General features: G+C 33.7%; 1 protein-coding gene across 1 annotated transcript; it reads left to right on the forward strand.

Moving 5' to 3' along the window:
• Window positions 1–19,849: 19,849 nt before the first annotated feature.
• On the forward strand, window positions 19,850–21,830 carry LOC108991097 (peroxiredoxin Q, chloroplastic). The gene is made up of 4 exons (XM_018965240.2): window positions 19,850–20,166; window positions 20,284–20,421; window positions 20,694–20,783; window positions 21,397–21,830. Exons 1-4 carry the CDS (start codon window positions 19,972–19,974, stop codon window positions 21,613–21,615), a joined length of 642 nt encoding a protein of 213 aa, XP_018820785.1. The 5' UTR covers window positions 19,850–19,971; the 3' UTR covers window positions 21,616–21,830.
• Window positions 21,831–21,836: the final 6 nt, after the last annotated feature.

Below are 21,836 nucleotides of genomic sequence, written 5' to 3' on the forward strand. Positions count from 1 at the left end.
TTAGTAGTGGCCTCAGAGAACTGATCCGTACAGATGTGTAGGAGGCTCGTCTTACATCCATTACTGATGCAATCGGACTATTCCGATTATATGAAGCACCACACTGGAAGATGCCAATATCGATTGAGGCCAAACCACAAACACCTATTGAACCGATGCTCCTTCTTCCATCATCCAATCTATTAAGAGCGAAAACACCTCCCATTTGATGCGTCATCCCCAGCGACTTACAGGAATTCCAAAAATAAAAAAACTTCATTTTAATTATGATGAGAAGTTTGTACCCGGTCATTGCCGCAAGAAGTTATTTCTAATTGAAAGAATGTATACGGAAGGGGAAGACTTTGGGAGTGAAGAAGGAGAATAAACTTACTTTTTGGACAAGCCAATGATTTTCATACACGCTATTGTTGGAATGACTACACCACAAACCAAGAGGATTTGAGGGGTGATATAGGGCCATGGGATCACTGTCCCACTTGATTCCGAGTGCTACCCTTGCTGATAAGATTGGATTGTTCCCTCAACGAACCCAAGGGATGTAAGTGATGGTTGGAAATAGGGAGAAGTTGTATTGCAAGGGGTGGTGCGATGGGGTATTCTTTTCCAAAGCACTCTACTCAGTATTGATTTTTTTTATTGGCATTAGAGGGTTGATGCCGTTCTCAACACATAACGGTTACATGCTTGGAATAATATGGTGGGACTTTGCTAAATTGATAACGAGTTTTGAGCACAAGGGAGATGGGATGGAGTTGAAGGGGATTGAGGGACTAATACATTGGGTGGTTGAAGATAGGGTAGCGTCTAAGTACTTGTGTAGGAAAAACTCTGGACTACTTTGCCAAATGTTACCTACCACACAATAGGGTCCTAGCAATTCACATTTTTCCATTAACTTGGGTGCTGACCTTGGGGAACCTACGCCGATGCCTGTCCTTCTTTTACATCTGTTACAAAACTACATGGATATTGTTTTTTGAATCCAGGTTTTGAGCCTATTAACGTTAAGCCATACCAATACCCGCACTATCAAAAGGGGAAATTGAGAAGTTGATATATTGAGGTGGTGTGACCCAATACAAGCCCTGATTCCTTATTGGATTTGTTGATTAAGAAACACAATGGCTCTTAGCATGGTTTATAGAGCCCTTAACCAAATCACAATGAAGAACAAGTTTCCAATGCCTATTATCAATGAGTTGTTGGCTATATTGAATGGGAACAAATTTTCTCGAAACTGACCTTCGCTCGAGCAACCATCTAATAAGGATGCACTCCAAATAAGTCAAGGCATAGCCCTTATGCAAGATGATCGACCCATTGTTTATTTTAGCCAAGCCCTTCAAGGATGGAATTTGAGTCGCTCTATGCATGAAAAAGAGATCATGGCGCTAGTAGCTAGTATTCAAAAGTAGAGGTCATATCTGTTGGGAAACAAAATTATCATTTGAACTAATCATAGAAGTTTGCAGTATCTTTGGGGTCAAACCTTAGTTATTGAGGCTCAACAAAAATGGCTAGTCAAATTAATGGGCTACAAATTTGTGTAGTACAAAAATGGTCCTGAAAAGTTTGTAGCAGACAACCTCTCTAGGCTTGAGGATGATTGTCTAAAGGAGTCACAAATTTTTGAACTCAGCATTCCTCTTCCCTTTGGATTGAACCATACAAGAAGAGGTGCAGAATGAACCTGAGTTGCAAACTTTGGTAATAAATTTGCAAGTCGGAGAGGCAATGAGCCAGGGGCCTTTAGATTGGGATTTGTCTTTTACAAAGATGTAATTCACTGCTAACGCAAGCCACATCACACTCTGGCACCCATGAGGTTTTATAAGACTCAACAACGACTTAAGGTAGTCTTATATTGGCACAAGGCAAGGTCTTAGATCAAGGCCTTCATTCGTAGTTACGATGTTTGTCAACGTCCTAAGTGCAAGCACACTAAGACCGTTGGCCTCCTCTGGCCATTGCCTATTCCGGTCACCGTATGGACCAATATCTCTATGGACTTCATTACTAGACTTCCTAGTTCTTTTGAAAAAAAACTCTTATTTATGTGGTGGTTGATAGTTTGTCTAAGTTCGCTCATTTTGTGCCCCTCAAATGCCTGATCTCGATAGCAATAGTGGCTTAAGCTTTTTTTGAGAACGTGTTTAAGTTGCATGGGTTATCCTTTTCCATAGTATGTGATTGAGACAACACATTCACCAGCAATATTTGGCAAGAGCTCTTTCAGCTACATGGTATCAAATTCAATTTTAACCCTTCTTATCACCTTCAGACGAATGGACAAACTGAAGTGATTAACCATACTCTTGAGATGTATTTACAATGCTTTACTGGCTCAACACCCTCTGCATGGGTCAAATGGCTTCCTAGGGTTGAGTATGTTTACAACTCCAATGTCCACTCTAGTACAAGTCGAAACCTACCTTACTTAACTTCATATCCGGTATCGCAAGAGTGGAAGCTATAGCCCAACTCATGTATGATTAGGATTAGCTTTTTAAAGATGTGTACCTCAAGTTACAACAAGTATATAACTGCATGAAGCAACACTATGATTGTGGGCATCAAGAGCGAAGCTTCCAGCCAGGGGGCCTGGTTTATGTCCTACAAAAATATCAGCAAAACACTATGGAGAAAAGAACCAATATGAAGTTTGCTGTTATTTACTATGGTTCATTCCACATTCTAGAATGCATTGGGTAGATTGCATAATGTGTTAATTTTTCTACGGGCTCCTTTATCCATCTAGTCTTCCACATATCTCTCCTTAAACAAAAACCGAGCAGTAATGTTTCAATTAGAACCGAACTTCCTAAAGTCCCTTCCATGTACTCATCAATTCAACCTCAAGTTGTATTAGCTTAGAGGTGCAAAGATGCCAAGACTGAGGTTCTCATCCACTGGAGTATTCGCAATATAGCAAATGCCATGTGGGAAAATGTCACCTCTATCAAACTATGCTTTCATGGATTCACCTTTAAGATGAGACATTTTGATGGGGAATGAGTGTTACGATTTCCCAATAATAAAGGAAAGTTGCATGCAAGGCAACTACATGTCAAAGCCTATTTATTTTGGTCTTCTTAATGTTGCCTTTATACTTAAGTCCATTCATTAGCCTTCATTTTAGTTGACTTATGTATCTTGTTATTGAATAAGGAAAATGAGGCTATAAGTATGTGATGTTCCTTTTAATAAATGGTTATGTAGAAAGTTACCTCAAACCCTAGGTCTGACAGAGGTGGGTACCTCTCAAAACTATTTTATCTTTACCTTGTTCAAGCACAATAAAGAAGGCACGAAATAATGATTATGCTTCATTTTCCCATAACCCACTTGTTGCTCGTTTAACTACAAGGGCCCGTAACATAATGAGACTAGGATGTTGGGATGTTTAGGGATAGATGCATGGGGATGGTGATGGTTTTGATCCATTATATTAAGATGATTGAGTTTTTGAGAAGTCTAGACGTAGCTATGTAATCTCTCCCTAAAAGCTTGGGGACATGGGCCACTTGAGGAAAATGTGTTTCATTGTCCTCTTTACCCAAAGAGCGGAATATCTCCAATGTAGAAAATGATGGTATTTTCTGACTTTGGAGTTCCCTAGTAGACGAGGTGTAGCAAAAGATTTTCAACAACAAAATCTTTTATTCTACATGCGGAAATGGTGATAGAGACTTCTGATGGTTTTGGGATTCAATTAAGAATCTTGCTAAGCAATTTGTTGGCTAAGAATAGATTGGCTTCCCTTCAGATTTGGTTTATGGAAGGTTAGGAGGATATTTAAGATTGTTGATGGGTTGGAGCATTCATGTTGGAGGCGCAGGTTGCAACGTTTGGGATTCTTTCGGTTATGTTTGGGCACTTAGATGAGATATTTATGACTCAAACACAAAATATTTTTCAATTTCAAATCTTCAATTTTTTCTTCTAATCATTACAAATTATCTAAACTTTCAAACAAAACATAAAAAATAATATTAAAAATTATTTACAAACAATATTTTAACTTTATAAAATTTTTATTCTCCCTCATTTTCCAAAACTTAATAAAATATCTTAACTCAAATAATTTTACTACTATTCAAAAACAACTTCATTACTATTCACAGAATTTTCATCTCATCTCGTCATCCAAGCATGCCAAAGACAAGGGAGTTATTGTTTAGTGCGTGGAAAAACTCTATAAGTGTTTTGAACTTCTCTATGAGAGGATTCCAGGGCCAGGATCTTGGCCAAGGTCTTTCCAAGTTTATATGCAGCTTCCATCACCAATATAGAAACATGACTCCCAAGGGCTAGATCATGTGTGTTTAATATATACTTATAAACTAAATAATAAAATCATAAATCTGAATTAAAATTTAATATTATAATCCAAATAATAAAAACACCAAAATTAAAGTTCCAACTATACCAAATATGAGCATAACTTCATAAGTCCAAAATTACAATCTAAATAATAGAAACATAAACATATTGTAATAATTTTAATGTTACAATCCCAATAATAATAAACACAAATCTAAACAATTTTAGAATTTGAAGAAGGAAGTGAAGTGTTCTTCTTGCTCTTATTGATATCCAGCTTCATAACACATTTAGTTAACTCGTCTAAATTTATTTCTTATGTTTCTATTAAAAAAATGGCATCAATAAGGATCTATGTAAAATACAATTATTGTATTGAAAGCATTACAGTCAATTATTTAATAAAATAAAAATAACGTTACCTTGCTCGCCAGTTAGGGTGAGGTCTAAGAGATAGTTAGGGTTATTAGCCGATTAGGATATTTTAGTTTTAAAGATGATATATATGTAATTTTGAGTAAAAATCTTAACAGATCACTAATGGGTTAAGTAGGTTGACCCATTAATGACCCGTTTATAAGTTGTGTCTAAACGTGTCAACCCGTTTTGATTCGAATCTATTAACATAAAATCCAAACTCACTAATTTCGTATCATGTTTGTGTTAGGTTAACAGATCGTATCACATATTGTCACCCCTAATATTCAGTAGCGGTACAAATTCTTCTTTTATTATTTAAAAATAATAAGAAAAAAAAGCCAAAAAATTAGAGTTCAACGTTAATATGATACTATTCTTTTGTCTTTTTCATGAGACTTTATTAACTAGATTATTTTAGTAATTATTTATTTTACTTGGATTATATGCACAATGCATATTATACTTTCAAAAGTAGGGTGAATGCATACACTAGCAATAAAAATAGCATAGATTTAAAATTTCAAGTAGGTCCCACTTTTAAAACCAAAGACAAAAAGAAGATATAATAACATATTGTTGCAAAGTGGCAGTTGGACTACTTATAAAACTAGTTAAACGAGCTCTTGTTTATACTCTTAGTACGTATTATTAAAAGAAAAAAATATATACATTATCAAGATCACGCATTATTTTCAAAATCATATCTTCATTTGTTTTCTATGGCAATGTAAGATGAAAAATCCATAGAATGAAAGATATGCACCTAGATCCTCACATATCGAAGAAAAAATGTTCAATATAGTTTGGGACATAGATTTGAAAAATCTATAAGATTGGAAAAGTATGTTATGCCTATTCCAATGTCAAGACGTTGAGCCTAGGTAATCAAACTCACTCAACAAGCAGGGAGATACAAAAGTGATTAGATGGAGATTTATAAGGAGTGTGATCAATCAGAGCAAAGACAAAATCTATACAATCAAATATCAACAATACGATAGAAGGACAAAGTGAATACCATCACCGCCTAGAAGGAATTATCTTACAATTGACTCTCATAGAGAGTCCTAGAGAGACACTCCATCTTATATTTCTTTTTTATTTTGTAAAGACCAACTTTGTTTGAGTGTTTTTAAGAAAAATATTAGAACTAACAAATGAATCATATTTTATTGGTTTTTCTTTACCACTAGAAATTGTTTTCTAAGCATTTTTGCAATATTGATGATTATTGTTTAGATTTTTAAATTGTGAAAGCCCCAACAATATTTTTTTCACAAGCGTATAACTAGTACTCACTACAAGAGAATGGTTTTTTTCGCATTTTAATCCCAAAAGATTTTTAGAGACGAAAAAATTCCAACTCAAAAAGTACGTCTTGAAAAGTTTTTGGAGAAGATTTTTTTTGTCCCAAAAAAGTACTTTTAGGGATGAAATCTGGCACACCCGTTCAAACCCTTTTGAACGAAAATTATTTTTGTGGACGAAATATTTTTGTCTCAAAATACCGTTTGAACCAAACAAATACTGGTCGAACGGTCTAGTAGCTGTTCAAACGTTATGGAAATTTAATTTGAGCGACGCGAATTTATTTGATCCTATTCGAATGAAGCCAGTGTTTGAACCCTTTTATTTGCGTTCACACATGTAGATTAGTGTTCAAACAAAAAGAATCTGATCGAACATTCTTGACAAAAGTTGGAACTAAAATTTTGTTTGAACATTTAGGGGTGTTTGAATGGTTTATTATTGTTCATTCGAATGATGATAAATTGGTTCAAACATAATAATATGTGTTTGAATGATTAAACATGTGGAGTGTTCGAAATGGAGCGACACTTCTCACTTCATTTGAATGGTTTTTGATTGATTGGTCGAATGGCGCGAAAATGTGTTCGAATGATAATAATTCGCAAGTTATCGTTCGAACTGAAAATGTTACGTTCAAACAGTAATCATGATATAGTAAAATATATTTTTTAAATAAGAAAACTACATTTAAATACTATAATTAAAACATCACAATTGTTCAAATGTTACATCAAATCAAAATAAGTTAAAAGACATAACTTAAGAAAATAAGTTCTAAGACGATTGTGACATAGAATTCTGGGATATCATTAACAAGATCTATTCAAAATTTTTGGGATTAGATTTCCAACCTCTTCTACTTGTTTTGTTCTAATCGCACCGCCATATCTGCTACCTAATTTAATTGAACTTCCAACTCTCGTTGCTTGGACCTTAACTATTCGATCTCGAGCCTTACTTCCTCCAAGTCCTGAGAGTTGTTATTCAATATGACTTGAGAAGATGATAATGTTGAGAAAGGTTTCACGCAACATCCTAAACCTCTCAAATATCCAAAATGAGCTCCAAGAACTTGAGAAAATGTCTCATCATCGTTCATATAGGATTCATCAAAAGCAGCAGCAACAACATTTTTTTAAAGTGAAACCATCTTCTTCTAAAAAAAAAAAAGAGAAATCATTAGAAATAGTAAAAAAAAAAATATTATTAGGCAATACAAATAAAAAAAATTAAACTTACATAATTTACTTCTACTTTAGGATTGATCCAAACACTATTACGATTTGTCTGTGATTTAACAAACAATTGGGTTAGATTATAGTTAGTAGGACTATCTTGTTCCTACAAAAGAAAATCTATATTATAACTTCAATCCAAATGTTGACATGTTAATATTTAATAGGGACTAGTATAACATTACCAATATTTTTTATAGTCGATAAAAATATGTAGACCTCGCATGATGGTGTATTATCAAATTTGCTCTTTTTGCTTGGTTGATAGTACTCCGTTGCTACAAGAAAAGAAACAACATTATTACTATATTTTTTTAATGCATCTAACAAATAGAATAAATAAAGATAACAGCGAAATTACTTAATATGCGGGATCTTTAAACATATCACAAAGTTTCTCCCATTTGTTCGGTAGTATGTCTTGGAATGGATTTTCATGCACTTATTTTGCACTATTGAACTTTTGATAGTGTACATGACATCTACCTTTGTACCTTCAAAATATATTATTCATTAGCTCTTCAACCGTTATTCGTTCCTATCGTCGGCCAAAATTAAGTTCCAACTCATCCTTTAAATAATTATGATCGATTATTCCAAATACAAACTAATTTAATAAAAAAATTTCTAAGTAACTTATTACTAAGTAACAATTTTTTATCTAGTTTTTCATATGTTGGAGAACCTTAGCCCCGAAGGATGTATCATGGATGAATATGTGCGGGCAAGGGTATTATCATAGGATGCAAGTCAAGTTGTTAGATCCCTAGAGCCACCAATGTGATCATCAAGAATATCAACTTTATTTTTCTTCGTTTTCCGTACTTTTTCTATATAGACACTTCTAATAACACATCAACCTCGGCGATAGCTTACAACAGCTATATAGTAATTAAAACATATAATATCAAAAAAATATTTTAATTTTAAAATACTATTACTTAAATCATCACATAATCTCAAGTTTCTATGTAGCATACCTTGTTCTAGGCTTGGTGTTGTTGGCCACCATTCGTGGCAGGCAAACCAATTCGAGAGTCATAAATGGATGGAGATGGCAAACGAGTTGTTTTGCATTTTGGAGGCATAGTTGTTTAAAACTGTAATAAAATATTATTAATAAAAATATTATTATTTTTACAACAATTATACTTGTACATAAATAGCTATCATTCACTATCAGTTTTTCTCAGCCAGTCGCCCTCATCCTCAGTATAAACTTTAGATGACTCGTGTTCTTCTGACAAGCCACCCTCAATTACTTCTAGTTCAATATCTTCTCTATGCAATGTAATCATGTCATATTGGCTGACATCAACAAATAAATTGATGTCTGATTCATTTTCTTGATATGCATCTTCATTTGTTAGATCATCGAATTCTTCTTGTTGTCTATCTGCCTTTGGAATGTCATTATATATGTTTCTTAGTGCAAATTTATGTACTACTCTCTATGAGTTTCTATATTCCGGATCATCTAAGTAAAAATACTTGTTTTGAGTATTGAATGGCCCACCTGGATGGACCACATGCCAAACCATACATTTCACTTGAGATGTCTTCTAAATTATCACCATATCTCAATACAACCTACATTAATAAATTTTATAATTCATATTTTTTTAATGTTAAATAGGAAAAAATGTATTTTAGTGGTATGAAATTCATATTGAGTAAGATATTGTTTAGTAATATCGTCCGTTCAAACTAAGCGGTGAACTTTTCTTCTTTCTATGTAGTTAGACAATCCGTTCGAAGTAATTGAATATGTTTGTTGCATATTTTAAAATTAACAATTAATCCATATCAGTTATATTATCTTCAAGGACTTTAAGTTATTTTTATGTGCACAAATCACTTACCTAAATTATTTGTCAATCTCTCCGTAGTTATTCAATACATACTGTCAGGCTCTATCAAACGCTTGTCCACATAAGTCATAGCCCCCTTGTGCACCTATGAGACCTGCAATTTGAGAAAACATGGAGAATGATGATGTAACTCCCAAATGTCCACCTTCATAATTTCGATCTGGTCGCGAGAATCTGGTATCAACCCCACAAAAATACATAGACAAAATGTATGTCATTCATTATCAATTTATGACTCTGTAATTCAACCCCACGAATCGCTTAAGTTTTTGTAAGAGTCGTTCAATAGGATACATTCATCTATATTGGAGCAAGCTTGCAACTAAAGCCTCATGAGGCAAGTGCACAACTAAGTGAATCATTACATCAAAAAATGATGGTGGGTACAAACTTTCTAACTTGCACAATATAACTACGATGCCAGCTTCCATCCTTACTAAAGCAGCAACTTTCAACATTTAACTGCAAATGTCCTTAAAAAAATGTCCCTAATTCTATGCTGCACAGACATCTTGAGTTAGCTTTCCACGTACCCCGATTGGCAACAAATACTACAAGAATACATAACAATCGTGACTTTTAAAACCAGTTATCTTCGAATAATGAGTTTGCACACATCTTGACAATTTCAAGGCATAGCCATTTGGAAATTTCATTCCCATGAACTACTCAAAGAATTTTTTCCACTCATCATTTGATAATGTATACCAACCAATGGACATATAACTTGACGACCCATTATCTTTGAAATGCAACTTCCTCCTTATCACCAACTCCTTTAAATCTTTACGAGAGTTAGTTGTATATTTGGTCTTCTCTTCTATTAACATCATAGTGCCCAGTATATTCTCATAGATGTTTTTCTCAATGTACATAATATTTAGATTATGGCACAATTTCAAAATAGACCAGTATGACAACTCAAAGAATATAATTCTTTTGTCCCTATTCAACTCTACTGCTTGTTGTTTCCTCTTCCAAGCTCCTGCATCCTCGCCAAATCTGTTTTCTAAGACATCCATCAACTAAGTTATAATATCTAGCCCAGAACACTTTGATGATGCTAACTTGTGCTTAACATTTTCATCAAATATTACTCTATTTGAACGTTATCTATGATCATGAGATAAATATCGATGATATCTCATGAAACATAATTTTATGTCATTTGTCAACCATTGAGACTGAGTATCTTTATTATATGCAGGACAAGCCATTTTATCTTTTATGCTCCACCCAGACAAGTTTTTCGTATGCTAGAAAGTTATTTATTGTCTACAGTATTGCAACATGCATCTTGAACTCTCTTAATGAGGTCACATCATACGTTACTTCCCACAACTCTTTCAATTTTGCAATCAGTGGCTGAAGATATATGTCTATTTCATTCCCTGTCGATCTTGGCCCCAGTATAAATAGAGTCATCATAAAGTATGGATCATTCATGCACTTCCAAAGTGGCAAATTATAAGACATTAATATAACTGACCAAGTACTATGAGAAGTGCTAATGCTACCAAATGGATTAAAACCATTCGTTACTAACCCAAGACGTACATTTCGAGGTCTTTCGGCAAACCATGAATAGTTGTCATAAAATGTTTTCCATTTTAAAGAATCTGGAGGATGTGAAAGTCATCATTTTATTATTCTTTCTGTGTGATGCCAATACATATATTTCGTAGTTGACCGAAACATAAATAATTTTTACAATCTAGGAATCAATGAAAAATATCTTAACACTTTTTCGGATACATTATGTTTATCGAATGTACATCTTGACTCTTAACACACTGGACACTCATCACATTATGCATATTGTAGCTATAAGAGAACACATTCATTCTTACATATATGAATAATATTATAATTGAATCCTAACCCTTGTTTCAATTGCTTCACTTTATAAAAATTACGAATCAAGACGTTATCTGATAGGAAAACCTCTTTGAATAAATCGAGCAACATGTCAATGACCATCGCAAAAATATGACATATAGACTTAATATGAAACAACCTCTTTGTTAGAGACAATTTTCTATGATGAGTGCACCCCTCATATAGTTGTCATTGTGTGTCCTCCTACAATCTTCCAAAATTTATGCTATACTCAGATGATTGAGTAGATGTCCCTTAGGCATTCCTCTGCCCAAACATTTCAGCACCAAGATCGCCTAACATCTCCGCCGTATCCTCTCCATTATTATTACTATCGTCATATACATCCACATTTATGTCATTTATGTCTTTGTCAATGTCTTCACCCATTTGTTTGGCCTGAGTGCCAAATCTGATTGCTTGAGGAAATGGTTTGCCATGTATGACCCACTATGAGTATTTATGATCAATTCCATTGACATATAAATGCTCATCCATTGCCACCAAGTTATAAGTACAAAGGTTTTTGCACTTCTTGCACGGATATATTATAAAATCTTGAGTTTTAGGTTTCAACACTCCCGCTATCAAATTTTATAAATAACTTCACCCCTTATGCATATTCATTATAGTCTCTATCAAATCTATCTTCCAGCATCATCCAACTCTTATCCATTTTGTTCGTGTTAGTACACTATCGTTACAAAAAACCAAAGTCAAGTTACAAGGATAGACACCATCACAGGTCTTTCCAAATTCACTACTTATATAGATTTTATAAGGTAGTTGGTCCTATCTCATTTGAGAGACTATCATCTACATCACATATATACTCAGTCGAAAAATCTCATGTTAGTCGAAATTTTGACAGCATTTTCCAACAATTCTCCAAGTATGTTAGTCACCAAAAGTACTTAGCCTAATCCACGGGTGAGACACAAACAGAACACACTTCCAAAAAATGAAAGGAAACACTCCACCAAAATCTCAAAACTAACACTAACAACATGGCAATTCACACTGAATATATCTGTTATATAGATGATAGAATCTCAAATTGTCCATTTTGGACAACTCAAGAGTTGTACCCAAAACTTTTTCACGAACAATAGGGCACAACTCTCGAATAGGTTTAAAGTTCAATTGGATAGGAGCTTAATCATGCAAACAAACTAAATAAAATATCCCCTAATAAGTATCTACTCGGATACAAAGTACTTCCCTAATAAGTAATTCATATTATTTGGGTTCAAAATTAGTGAGTAATTTTCACATGATTTGTACTAAACTAGGGTACTATATGCAAATAATTTATATTATTTGGGTTCAAAATTAATAGGTAATTTTGTTGTTGATTTATATTTTAACTGGGGTAATTTATGAAAATAATTCATAGTATTTACTTGGTTTGTACTAAATTAGGGTGTCTTATGCAAATAATTCATATTATTTGGTTTCAAAATTTGTGAGTAATTTTTTACTGGGTGTACTAAGTTAGGATAATTTATACAAATAATTCATATTATTTGGTTTCAAAATTACGGAGTAATTTTTTACTTGGTTTGTACGAAATTAGGGTAATATATACAAATAATTCATATTATTTGAGTTCAAAATTAGTGCATACTTTTTTTCTTGGTTTGTACTAAATTAGGGTAATTTATGAAAATAATTCATATTATTTAGGTTCAAAATTCAAGTATAAGTTTTTAGTTGGTTTATATTTTAACTAGGGTAATTTATGCAACAAATTCATATTACTTTCTTACTTCCTTACTCAATAACAACATGAACATTACTCTAATTACTTTCACAAATCACACTAACATACTAACATTACTTTCTTACTCCATAACATGCAACATCAAAATTACTCTTAATTATTTTCACAAATAACACTAACATACTTTCTTACTTTTTTAATCCATAACAACATTAACATTACTCCAATTATTTTTACAAATAACACTAAAATTTGAATTACATCAATTCTCAAATACATTACCTTATTTATTTTCACAAATCACACAATAATTCGAATACATCAATCTCCAAATACATTACTCTATTATTTTCATAAATCACAAATTATCCATCCCCAAATCACCAATACCAACATATGAAAAGATAAGTATTTATAAGAGAAATCACAAATCAAATATATAAATTCCTACAATAATTCGAAATACATCAATAAATTTTAAAGAAAATACATACCTCAACTTCTCCGACCCTATCAACCCAAAAACTAACTTTAAATCACACTCTCTCTCTAGGATGTACTTTCTCTCTACCTCTCTCTCTCTCTCTGATGTTGCCTCTCTTGCTACCAAGCTCTCCACCATCTCCTATCTCTAAAAAAATACACGGACATTGCGTTTGAATACTAATTTACACTTTTGAACACAAAATTTTCATAATGGCACCTAGTTTCAGCGCGCTTTATTTCATCCATTATCCTTTCAAATGCTTTATGAATTCGTTCGAACAATAAAATTTGAACATTCCTCAACATATTCTCTACAATGTAGGCAAATAAATAAGAAATGTTTTTTCCCTGTACAGGATCTTGTCTCACTAACCTTGGAGATTCTGTTGAATGATTCAATATCCTATTTAAACATTTTTGGCATTCCGTTCGAATATATTTATAAGCCATTTGATTCTAAAAATTTTGCGTTTGAACACTCATTTACTTATTCGAACGCAAAATTTTCAAAGTATCACTTAGCTTTAGCGTGCTTTATTTTAACCATGTAACCATTCAAATGGTTAATATACTGTTCAAACGTAAATAATCAAAATGACTATGAGTATATCCAAAACATATGTCCTCGTTAGTGTGGAAGTTTTCCGCATGTATTCGAATGTCATACGAACCTCGTTTGAATGTCTATTTATAACATTAGTAATTAGAGTTGGAATATAAATATATTATACTATATAACTAGTACTATTATGCTATAATATAATTAGTATAATATAACTACTAGAATATAACTATAATTTACCTTACTATTTATAATAATACTATATATACAATTACAATGTATTATGACTAGTATAAATAACTAGTATATTATAAGTATTATATTATAGTGTAATATAAATATACTATACTATAAATTACAATATATGAAATTTGAGTATAAACTATTCGAATAAAGTATACACCTATTCGAACTTACCTGACTCCTCTATCATTCAAATGCTCACAATTTGTTTGAAAGTAATTAGTTACAAATTCAAATGGGTCCTCGACACAAATGAATTGTCCTAGTTTATTCTGGAAGCTACATCTAAGGTTTGAATGAGATAATTTTTGTTCGAACAGATAAAATATTTATTTATCATGTTTGAACAATATAACATCAAGCTCAAATGTACCTGGATCCTTGACATTCTTATGGTGACAATTCGTAACGTATTATGGAAGCTTTACGAAACATTCGTTCGAATGGTCAAGTTCGGTTCGAACATCTGAATTAATTGTTATAAACCGTTTGAACTTAAAATGACTAGTTCGAACGTGATTGTTTCAAGGCATAAGACCCAGTTTTTAATTCGAACGGTGGTTTATTCTGGAACCTTCATGCATCTACGATTCGAACGAGATAATTTTTGTTCAAATTGATAAAACATTTCTATATCCCGCTCGAACGATATAACATCAGGTTCGAACGAACCTAGGTCCTTGATTTTCTTACGGTGATAGTTCGTAACATATTATGCAAGCTTCATGAAACATTCATTCGAATAGTTAACTTAGGGATAACAATATGTGACACGACCCGTTAACCCAACATGAACATGATACAATAATAACATGTTTGGGTTTAGTCATAACGGGTTTAGGTCAAAACAAGTTGATTTGTTAAGACACGATTGCTTAACGAGTTGATAACGGATGAATCCATTTTGACTCATTATAACCCGTTATGATCCGTTAAGAAAGTTAAAGTTACAATTATACCTTTATACCTAAAAGTAAAATTGTGTGAATTTTAATTTCGATATTTTTATTGTTTGGATTATAATTTTGGACTTGTAGTTAGTTCTATACTTTTTTAACAGCTATTGTGACTTTAATATTTATATAAAATTATACTAAACTTAAATCAAATCAAATAGGTTAATTTCGGGGTCTATCCAACCCATTTACATAAACGGGTTGAAACGGGTCGTGTCATGTTGTGTTAACTTGTTTCGTAGTATTCACTAACAGGTCAAAACAGGTCTTGTCATGTCAATCTATTATGTTAATGGATCTTGTTAGAGTTTGAGATTTTGACACGATAAGCTTAATCGGTTGTGTTTGGATTGACCCATATAGTATAATATACATATCTTGACAAGACACGAATATGACCCATTAACATGATTTGACACCCCTAAGTTAAGTTCAGTTTGAACACCTGAACTAATTGTAATAAACCATTAGAACCTAGAAAGACTAGTTCGCATGTGATTATTTCGAGGCATAAGACCTAGTTTTCAATTCGAACAGTTCATTTTCACTAATATCGATTGAAGCCCCCACCATTGTTCGCCACTACTCTCCTCCGTAGACTGACAATTGGCTGCCGTCTAAGAGGTTTGACCCACCATCCTTTTCTCTGTAGGCTTGAAATTAAGACAACATAAGTGTTGAAAATGGGATTTGGATTTGAATCCAATCTGACCCATTTTTGGTGTTTTCCTGCTGCCACACATGGCATTTGGCCTTAGAAATAGAGTGAAGTCTAGGCTTTACTCCATGTGGATTTGTATGCTTAAAACCAACAATTCTTGATGAATTATTGGTTTTTATGTTCGGTTTTGAGTTGACTTAGCCATGGATGTTCATGGGTTTGCTCGTTCGAATGGTTTCAAAGCTGTTCGAATAGTTTTTTTGCCAAACTAATATATTTTTAGCTCGAACATGGCACCACACGTTTGAATGTAAAGAACTGAGTCAAATATTCGTTCGAATCAATTTGACTTAGTTTGAGCAGATAAACATTAGTTTGAATGGTATGTCATACAAGGTTCATGGCCATATGATGATATTGTTTAAACTAATATTTATTTGTTCGAATGAATTTAACTGTTCGAACAGGTACTCATAATTGTTCAAACGGTTTTATTTATTGTTTGAATAGGCTACCTGGTAGTTCGAACTACATATTTTCTATTCGAACAATACTTAGTATAACATAATTATAAATTTCTATTTTTATTTCTATTAGTTTTTATTTGTTTTATAAACAATGAATTAATGGCATATGTTGGAAGAAAATGTGGGAGGGAGGGGCACCTAGCGGTGAAGCTAGTGAGCTGACGAGGCCAATATTGGTTGAGCGGGATATCATTATAGAAGAGTTTCAAGATTTTATTTGGGATGGAAGGAGTCTGTTTTCTATAATCAACGATAGAGGATGAAACCCAATTTGCGAGCAGAGGGAGGTGGCCTATCTTGATATGGTTGGTGAGTTTTATCGAGCCATATTAGAGATGAGGGCTGATGAGAACTCCTTGTTCGTTATTCGGGGAGTCAGTATTACTATCTTAGCAGACAGTATCGCTAAGTTTCTAGGGATCCTCCATATGGTGGGTGCATACCTTGCACAACAACTAGCTATAGGGATAAATTGTGAAGATGCCATCGAGGATAAGGCTCTAGCAGATGACGGTCCAATGCATGATGAGGTTCGTCTGTTATGCATGGTGATTCAACTCCTCCATATAATGGCACCAAGGTGATCAAACAGGTTGATTGTCGAGCATTTCTTCGCATGCTAAATTTGATTGTCTCATATAATATTGATCCAAGAAAACATAAGGCTAATTTCGACATCGAACAGGCTTGATTTATGTTATGGATAGTACAAGGAGAGTCGATTTATCTGCCTCTATACTTCCTCATCCGCATCCGTTCTGAGTCACAGTATTCGATTGGAGATAGTCCACCGTATGCATTGATGATTTCTAACCTCTTAGTTAGTTCGGGGGTTGATGTACTAATGATTGAGTGGAGACAGACACAGATCTGGCCCCTTAATAAGATCGCTTTTAGCAAGAGCAGGGGTCACTTGCAGAAGGCTCGCATTAATGTTGCAGTGGCACAAGGCACTAGCACAGAGCATGATCTAGCTTTTACGGATGTCGGGTTGATACAAGGGCTATAGGGACTGCTATTAGGGAGATAAGATCCCTGCTCGAGGAGCATTGCGCACTTTTGATCCAGGACATGGAGAGGATCACTGTAATGTAGGAGGACTTGGATAATCTTACACAGTAATGTTATTTTGTATTGACTCAAATAATATTTATTTTTTAAATATTTGAATGTCTCTCAATAAATTTCTATAACTAAATTTATATCAACTGTCTACGCCATAGTTCGAATGAATCTTATTAGCATTCAAACGGTTTATAAATCTGTTCGAACATAAAATGACCATTCAAACGGGATAGCAACCATTCCCGCTAGATTTATTTATAACTTTCCACTAAAAAAAATTGTTTTAATGATTGTTACGTCGTTCAAATAGAAAATTACATACTGTCGAACAGTCTCAAAATTTTGAACGAAAAATCTCACATTCGAACGGTTTCTAACTTTTGCTAGCCACAATTGTGTATACTTTCCCGCCATGACTATTATTCGAATAGTTATGTCAACACTCGAATGTGAAATACCATACTGTTCGAACTTGTTTTAGAACGTTTGAACGGTTTTCTTTTTTGAGATGCTATATTTTATCCCATAAACTCTAGTTCGAACAAACACGTAAAAAACTGCTTCCATGTTTTGGCACAAAATATAATTTTCGTCTCAAATAACTACTTTTAAGGATGAAATTTAAGTCATCCCTAAATTCGTCCCTAAAAATAAAATTTCTTGTAATGACTTGTATGATGTATATCTTTTGTCTCTACAACGCCCATGATCACAATGATAATAGTTGCCCAACATTAATAATAAGGATCATTTCTTTCAACTAAATGTGGTGTTTTTGCAACTATATATCGTTATTAATATATATCTTTTAAGAGTGGTATGTTTTACAATAGGGTACGATGTTTTTTTTTATCATCATAAAAAATATTTCTGACTGTTTTTGTCCTTGTGAAAAGCCTTATTTCTTGTTGTGCAGAACAATTTAAGTGAGTTTCCAAAAAATTACCCAAGTTTTATATTAGAAAAAAGAACATGCAGAAACCTAAATTTGAAGAGAAAAGGCCCCTCAGAAATCCAGTGTGTACATATATATATATATAGAAAGTCTTCAAATATAGAATTAATATCGAGGTTCAGACGACATCGTGTGAAATCACCACTTATTTCAAGAGTTTAAACTTACAACAATATGTAGATTTAATTATTTGTTTTATATACTTAGCACTCTCCCTTACGTGTAGGCTAAACTCTCACTCAATGAATGAATTCAATACATAGAATATTTAATTAAATAGGATACAGTGTAGAGTCAAAATTTAAACTCAAGATTTATATTTTGATACCATGTGAAATTACCATGAAATTTAATTATTTTGATACCATAGAAGACTTAGCTCATGCATTATTTTTCTGTCCTTCCATTTATGAATACTTGTCGAGAAAGTTTCCTACCTGGCAACATATGAATCAGTTTACTTCTTTCATGGCCACCGCAATGCATGTATTTTCAGAAGGATCATCAGAGGACTTATCTGACTTTGTTCTGATGGCTTGGGATTTCTGGCATAGGAGAAACAAGATGATCCATGAGCAAATTAGTTTACCACCTCTACAAGTAATAGAGTTTGCTTTTTCAATGAAGGTCATGCAGGTTTTTGGGTTGTAGCAACCTATTAATCCTGAAAAAGTGAATTATAGGTGGTCTCCTCCACCAACTGATTGGTTTAAACTCAATTGTGATGGAGCCTTATTCTTTGACCACAATAAAACTAGTATTAGTACAATTCTTAGAGATTCCTATGATTCTGTTATCATGACTCTAAGTAGAGGGGAAGAGAAATTTCTTGAGCCAGAAATTGTGCAAGCTACTGCTGTTTTGAGGGGACTGCAATTTTGTCTAAACATTGGCATCCAAAACCTTATGATTGAAAGTGATTGCAAGCATTTGGTTGAGGAAGTTAATTGTGAAGTAGATTCTTTTACAGTTATGAGAACTATTATTGCTGAATCAAACGATTAATATTGGGCTTTAGGAATTGCAAGATACAGCATGGTGGTCGACTTTCTAATGATGCTGCTCATCATCTGGCCAGACATGCATGGACTAATTCACAAATGCAGATGTGGTGGCACGATGTTCCTGCTTTTATTGAACATGTTATTTATGTTGATCAGTTAGCTTGTACTCAAATTTGAGGTCTTTAGTATCTCTTTGCAATGAAGTTCAAACTTTCTATCAAAACAAGAAATTATTTATTTTATATTCTTAACACATCGTAGACACTAACAATAAAGATGATAGCATAAGAGTGAGTGATAATCTACCAATCGGCTAGCTTTGCATTTTTGTGGCATATGAAACATGTTTTTTTTTCCTATATGAATTATTTATAGAAAAATTTTATTTATCAACATTACACACTATATACTTTAATTTTTTTTTTATTTTTATTAAATATGTATTATGTAGATGATGAGTGAAAGATAAAGATCAGGATATTAGATGCTGTAGGGATAAAGGAATCTTATAGCACTGTAAATTTATATACCAATAGCATCCGAGTTATAAGTAATTACCTAGTGGTTTGCAGCTACGGTTGGGCTAGCTGTACATAGGTGCCTCAGTGATCATCCGAGGTTAGGGTCAGCAATCTTCCACGACACAAGCTATTCTATCCCCATCCTATCTTTCCCAACTAAGCACTGACACAAATTGCTAAAATAGAAGTGGCTCATTGCAGAACCTTTCATTGCGCTCTCTATACCAATGGCTACACTCACTCTCCCAAAGCACTCTATTCCCTCTCTGCTCCCCACCCAAAGTCCCACACACCCATTGTCTCACAACTTCCCAATACTCTCCAAGTCATCACAATCTCAGTTTTATGGCCTCCAGGTCTCTTATTCTTCCTCTCTTTCAATCCCCTCATTTTCTTCGATGAAGGGTTCCATTTTTGCGAAGGTACATTACTCAAAACATACGAAATTTTGTGCCAGAGTTGGTCTTTCTGTAAAGGGTTGCAACATTTTTAGTTATTACTCACGAGTGTGTGTTTGTTTGTGTTGTGTTTCTTTACAGGTGAACAAAGGTACGGTCCCACCATCGTTCACATTGAAAGATCAGGATGGAAGGAATGTGAATCTCTCCAAATTCAAAGGCAAGCCAGTGGTTGTCTATTTCTACCCTGCAGATGAGACCCCTGGCTGCACAAAACAGGTCCTTCCATAGCAATATTTTTTTGTCTTTTTTATCTTGCATATTAAATCTTGCCAGGTCCAAGTTCCCTAAGTTATAAAAGGTTATACTTGTGCCCCTAAAATCAATGTAAATGCCATGGTTAATGGCTTTGCTCGTGGATTCCTGCTCCAGAATCAGGCATATGTTTAGATTGAAAAGGTTATTTGTCAGTTTCTCGTAAGTTATCACTCAAAGTCTCAAATAGGAGCCTTTCAGGTTATGCAGGGCCTAACAAATTGATATTCGGACAGGCTTGTGCTTTCAGGGATTCTTACGAGAAATTTAAGAAAGCAGGAGCTGAGGTTGTTGGGATTAGTGGTGATGATTCATCGTCTCACAAGGTAATACAGAAACTTTACCTGTATAGAATAGTTTAAACACTGGAGGAATCCTGTTTGCCCTTTTCTGATACTTAAAACACAAATTACAATGATACTTCGACAGGGAAACATGCATAAAAGTCTGGTTTGTTTTTTTTTTTTTTTTTTACTTTTTGGGATAAGTAAACCGTGCATAAAAGTCACAAACATGCATAAAAGTCGTATGGTAGCTCTGTATTTTTTAATTATATAATCCCATCAATATTTAGTATGTTCTGTTATCTGTTACATAGTGGATTCTGCAATAAGCGGAATGGACCCATCTTTAGTCATGTTGCGATGACTGGATAATAAGCAGGCTTTCTCAATTTTATATAAATTATCAACTCTTCTTCAATAACTGATTTGGTAGCGATGCAGAAGCTGGTTCATGTTTTTTACATGGAAGTAATATTTTTTTATCACAGCACCTGACCTGTAAAATTTTTTTGGTCAAGCTTTTGCAAATTCAAAACTAAAAGCTTTTAAAATTACAGATCTTATCCCACCATCATTACCCTTGATTTTTTGTGATATCAAGCAGTTTCTCATCTTGCTTAAAGTTGACAAAAAAAAGTTAATTAAATGTATGTAGGCTTTTGCAAAGAAATATAGGCTTCCTTTCACATTGCTTAGTGACGAGGGAAATAAGGTGAGGAAAGATTGGGGAGTGCCTGCAGATTTGTTTGGAACACTGCCTGGGAGACAGACTTACGTTCTTGACAAGAAAGGGGTGGTTCAGCTCGTCTACAACAACCAGTTCCAACCCGAAAAGCATATCGATGAGACCTTGAAACTACTTCAAAGTCTTTGATGAGCTTTCTTTTCCCTTTTTATTACGTGTCTCGGACTTGCAGCAATAATACTTCTTCTATGATTCAGAGTCCTATGTAATTACTTTAGCTGTTAGCCAGATTTGGACCCATCATTCTATCATGTGAGAAGCTGATCAGTTCCGCTCTAGAACATCAAACTATTTAGACATTTTTTTAAAGAATGAGAAATGAAGTATTGATGCTTCTTGTTACCGGTGAG

This window comes from Juglans regia, chromosome 1 (assembly GCF_001411555.2).
Source record: "Juglans regia cultivar Chandler chromosome 1, Walnut 2.0, whole genome shotgun sequence".
Taxonomy (NCBI): domain Eukaryota; kingdom Viridiplantae; phylum Streptophyta; class Magnoliopsida; order Fagales; family Juglandaceae; genus Juglans; species Juglans regia.

Coding starts and splice junctions, on each gene's coding strand:
- LOC108991097 (XM_018965240.2), top strand. CDS start 19,972: ATGGCTACACTCACTCTCCCAAAGCACTCTATTCCCTCTCTGCTCCCC. Junction 20,167..20,283: donor AGGGTTCCATTTTTGCGAAG/GTACATTACTCA, acceptor GTTTCTTTACAG/GTGAACAAAGGTACGGTCCC. Junction 20,784..21,396: donor ATGATTCATCGTCTCACAAG/GTAATACAGAAA, acceptor AAATGTATGTAG/GCTTTTGCAAAGAAATATAG.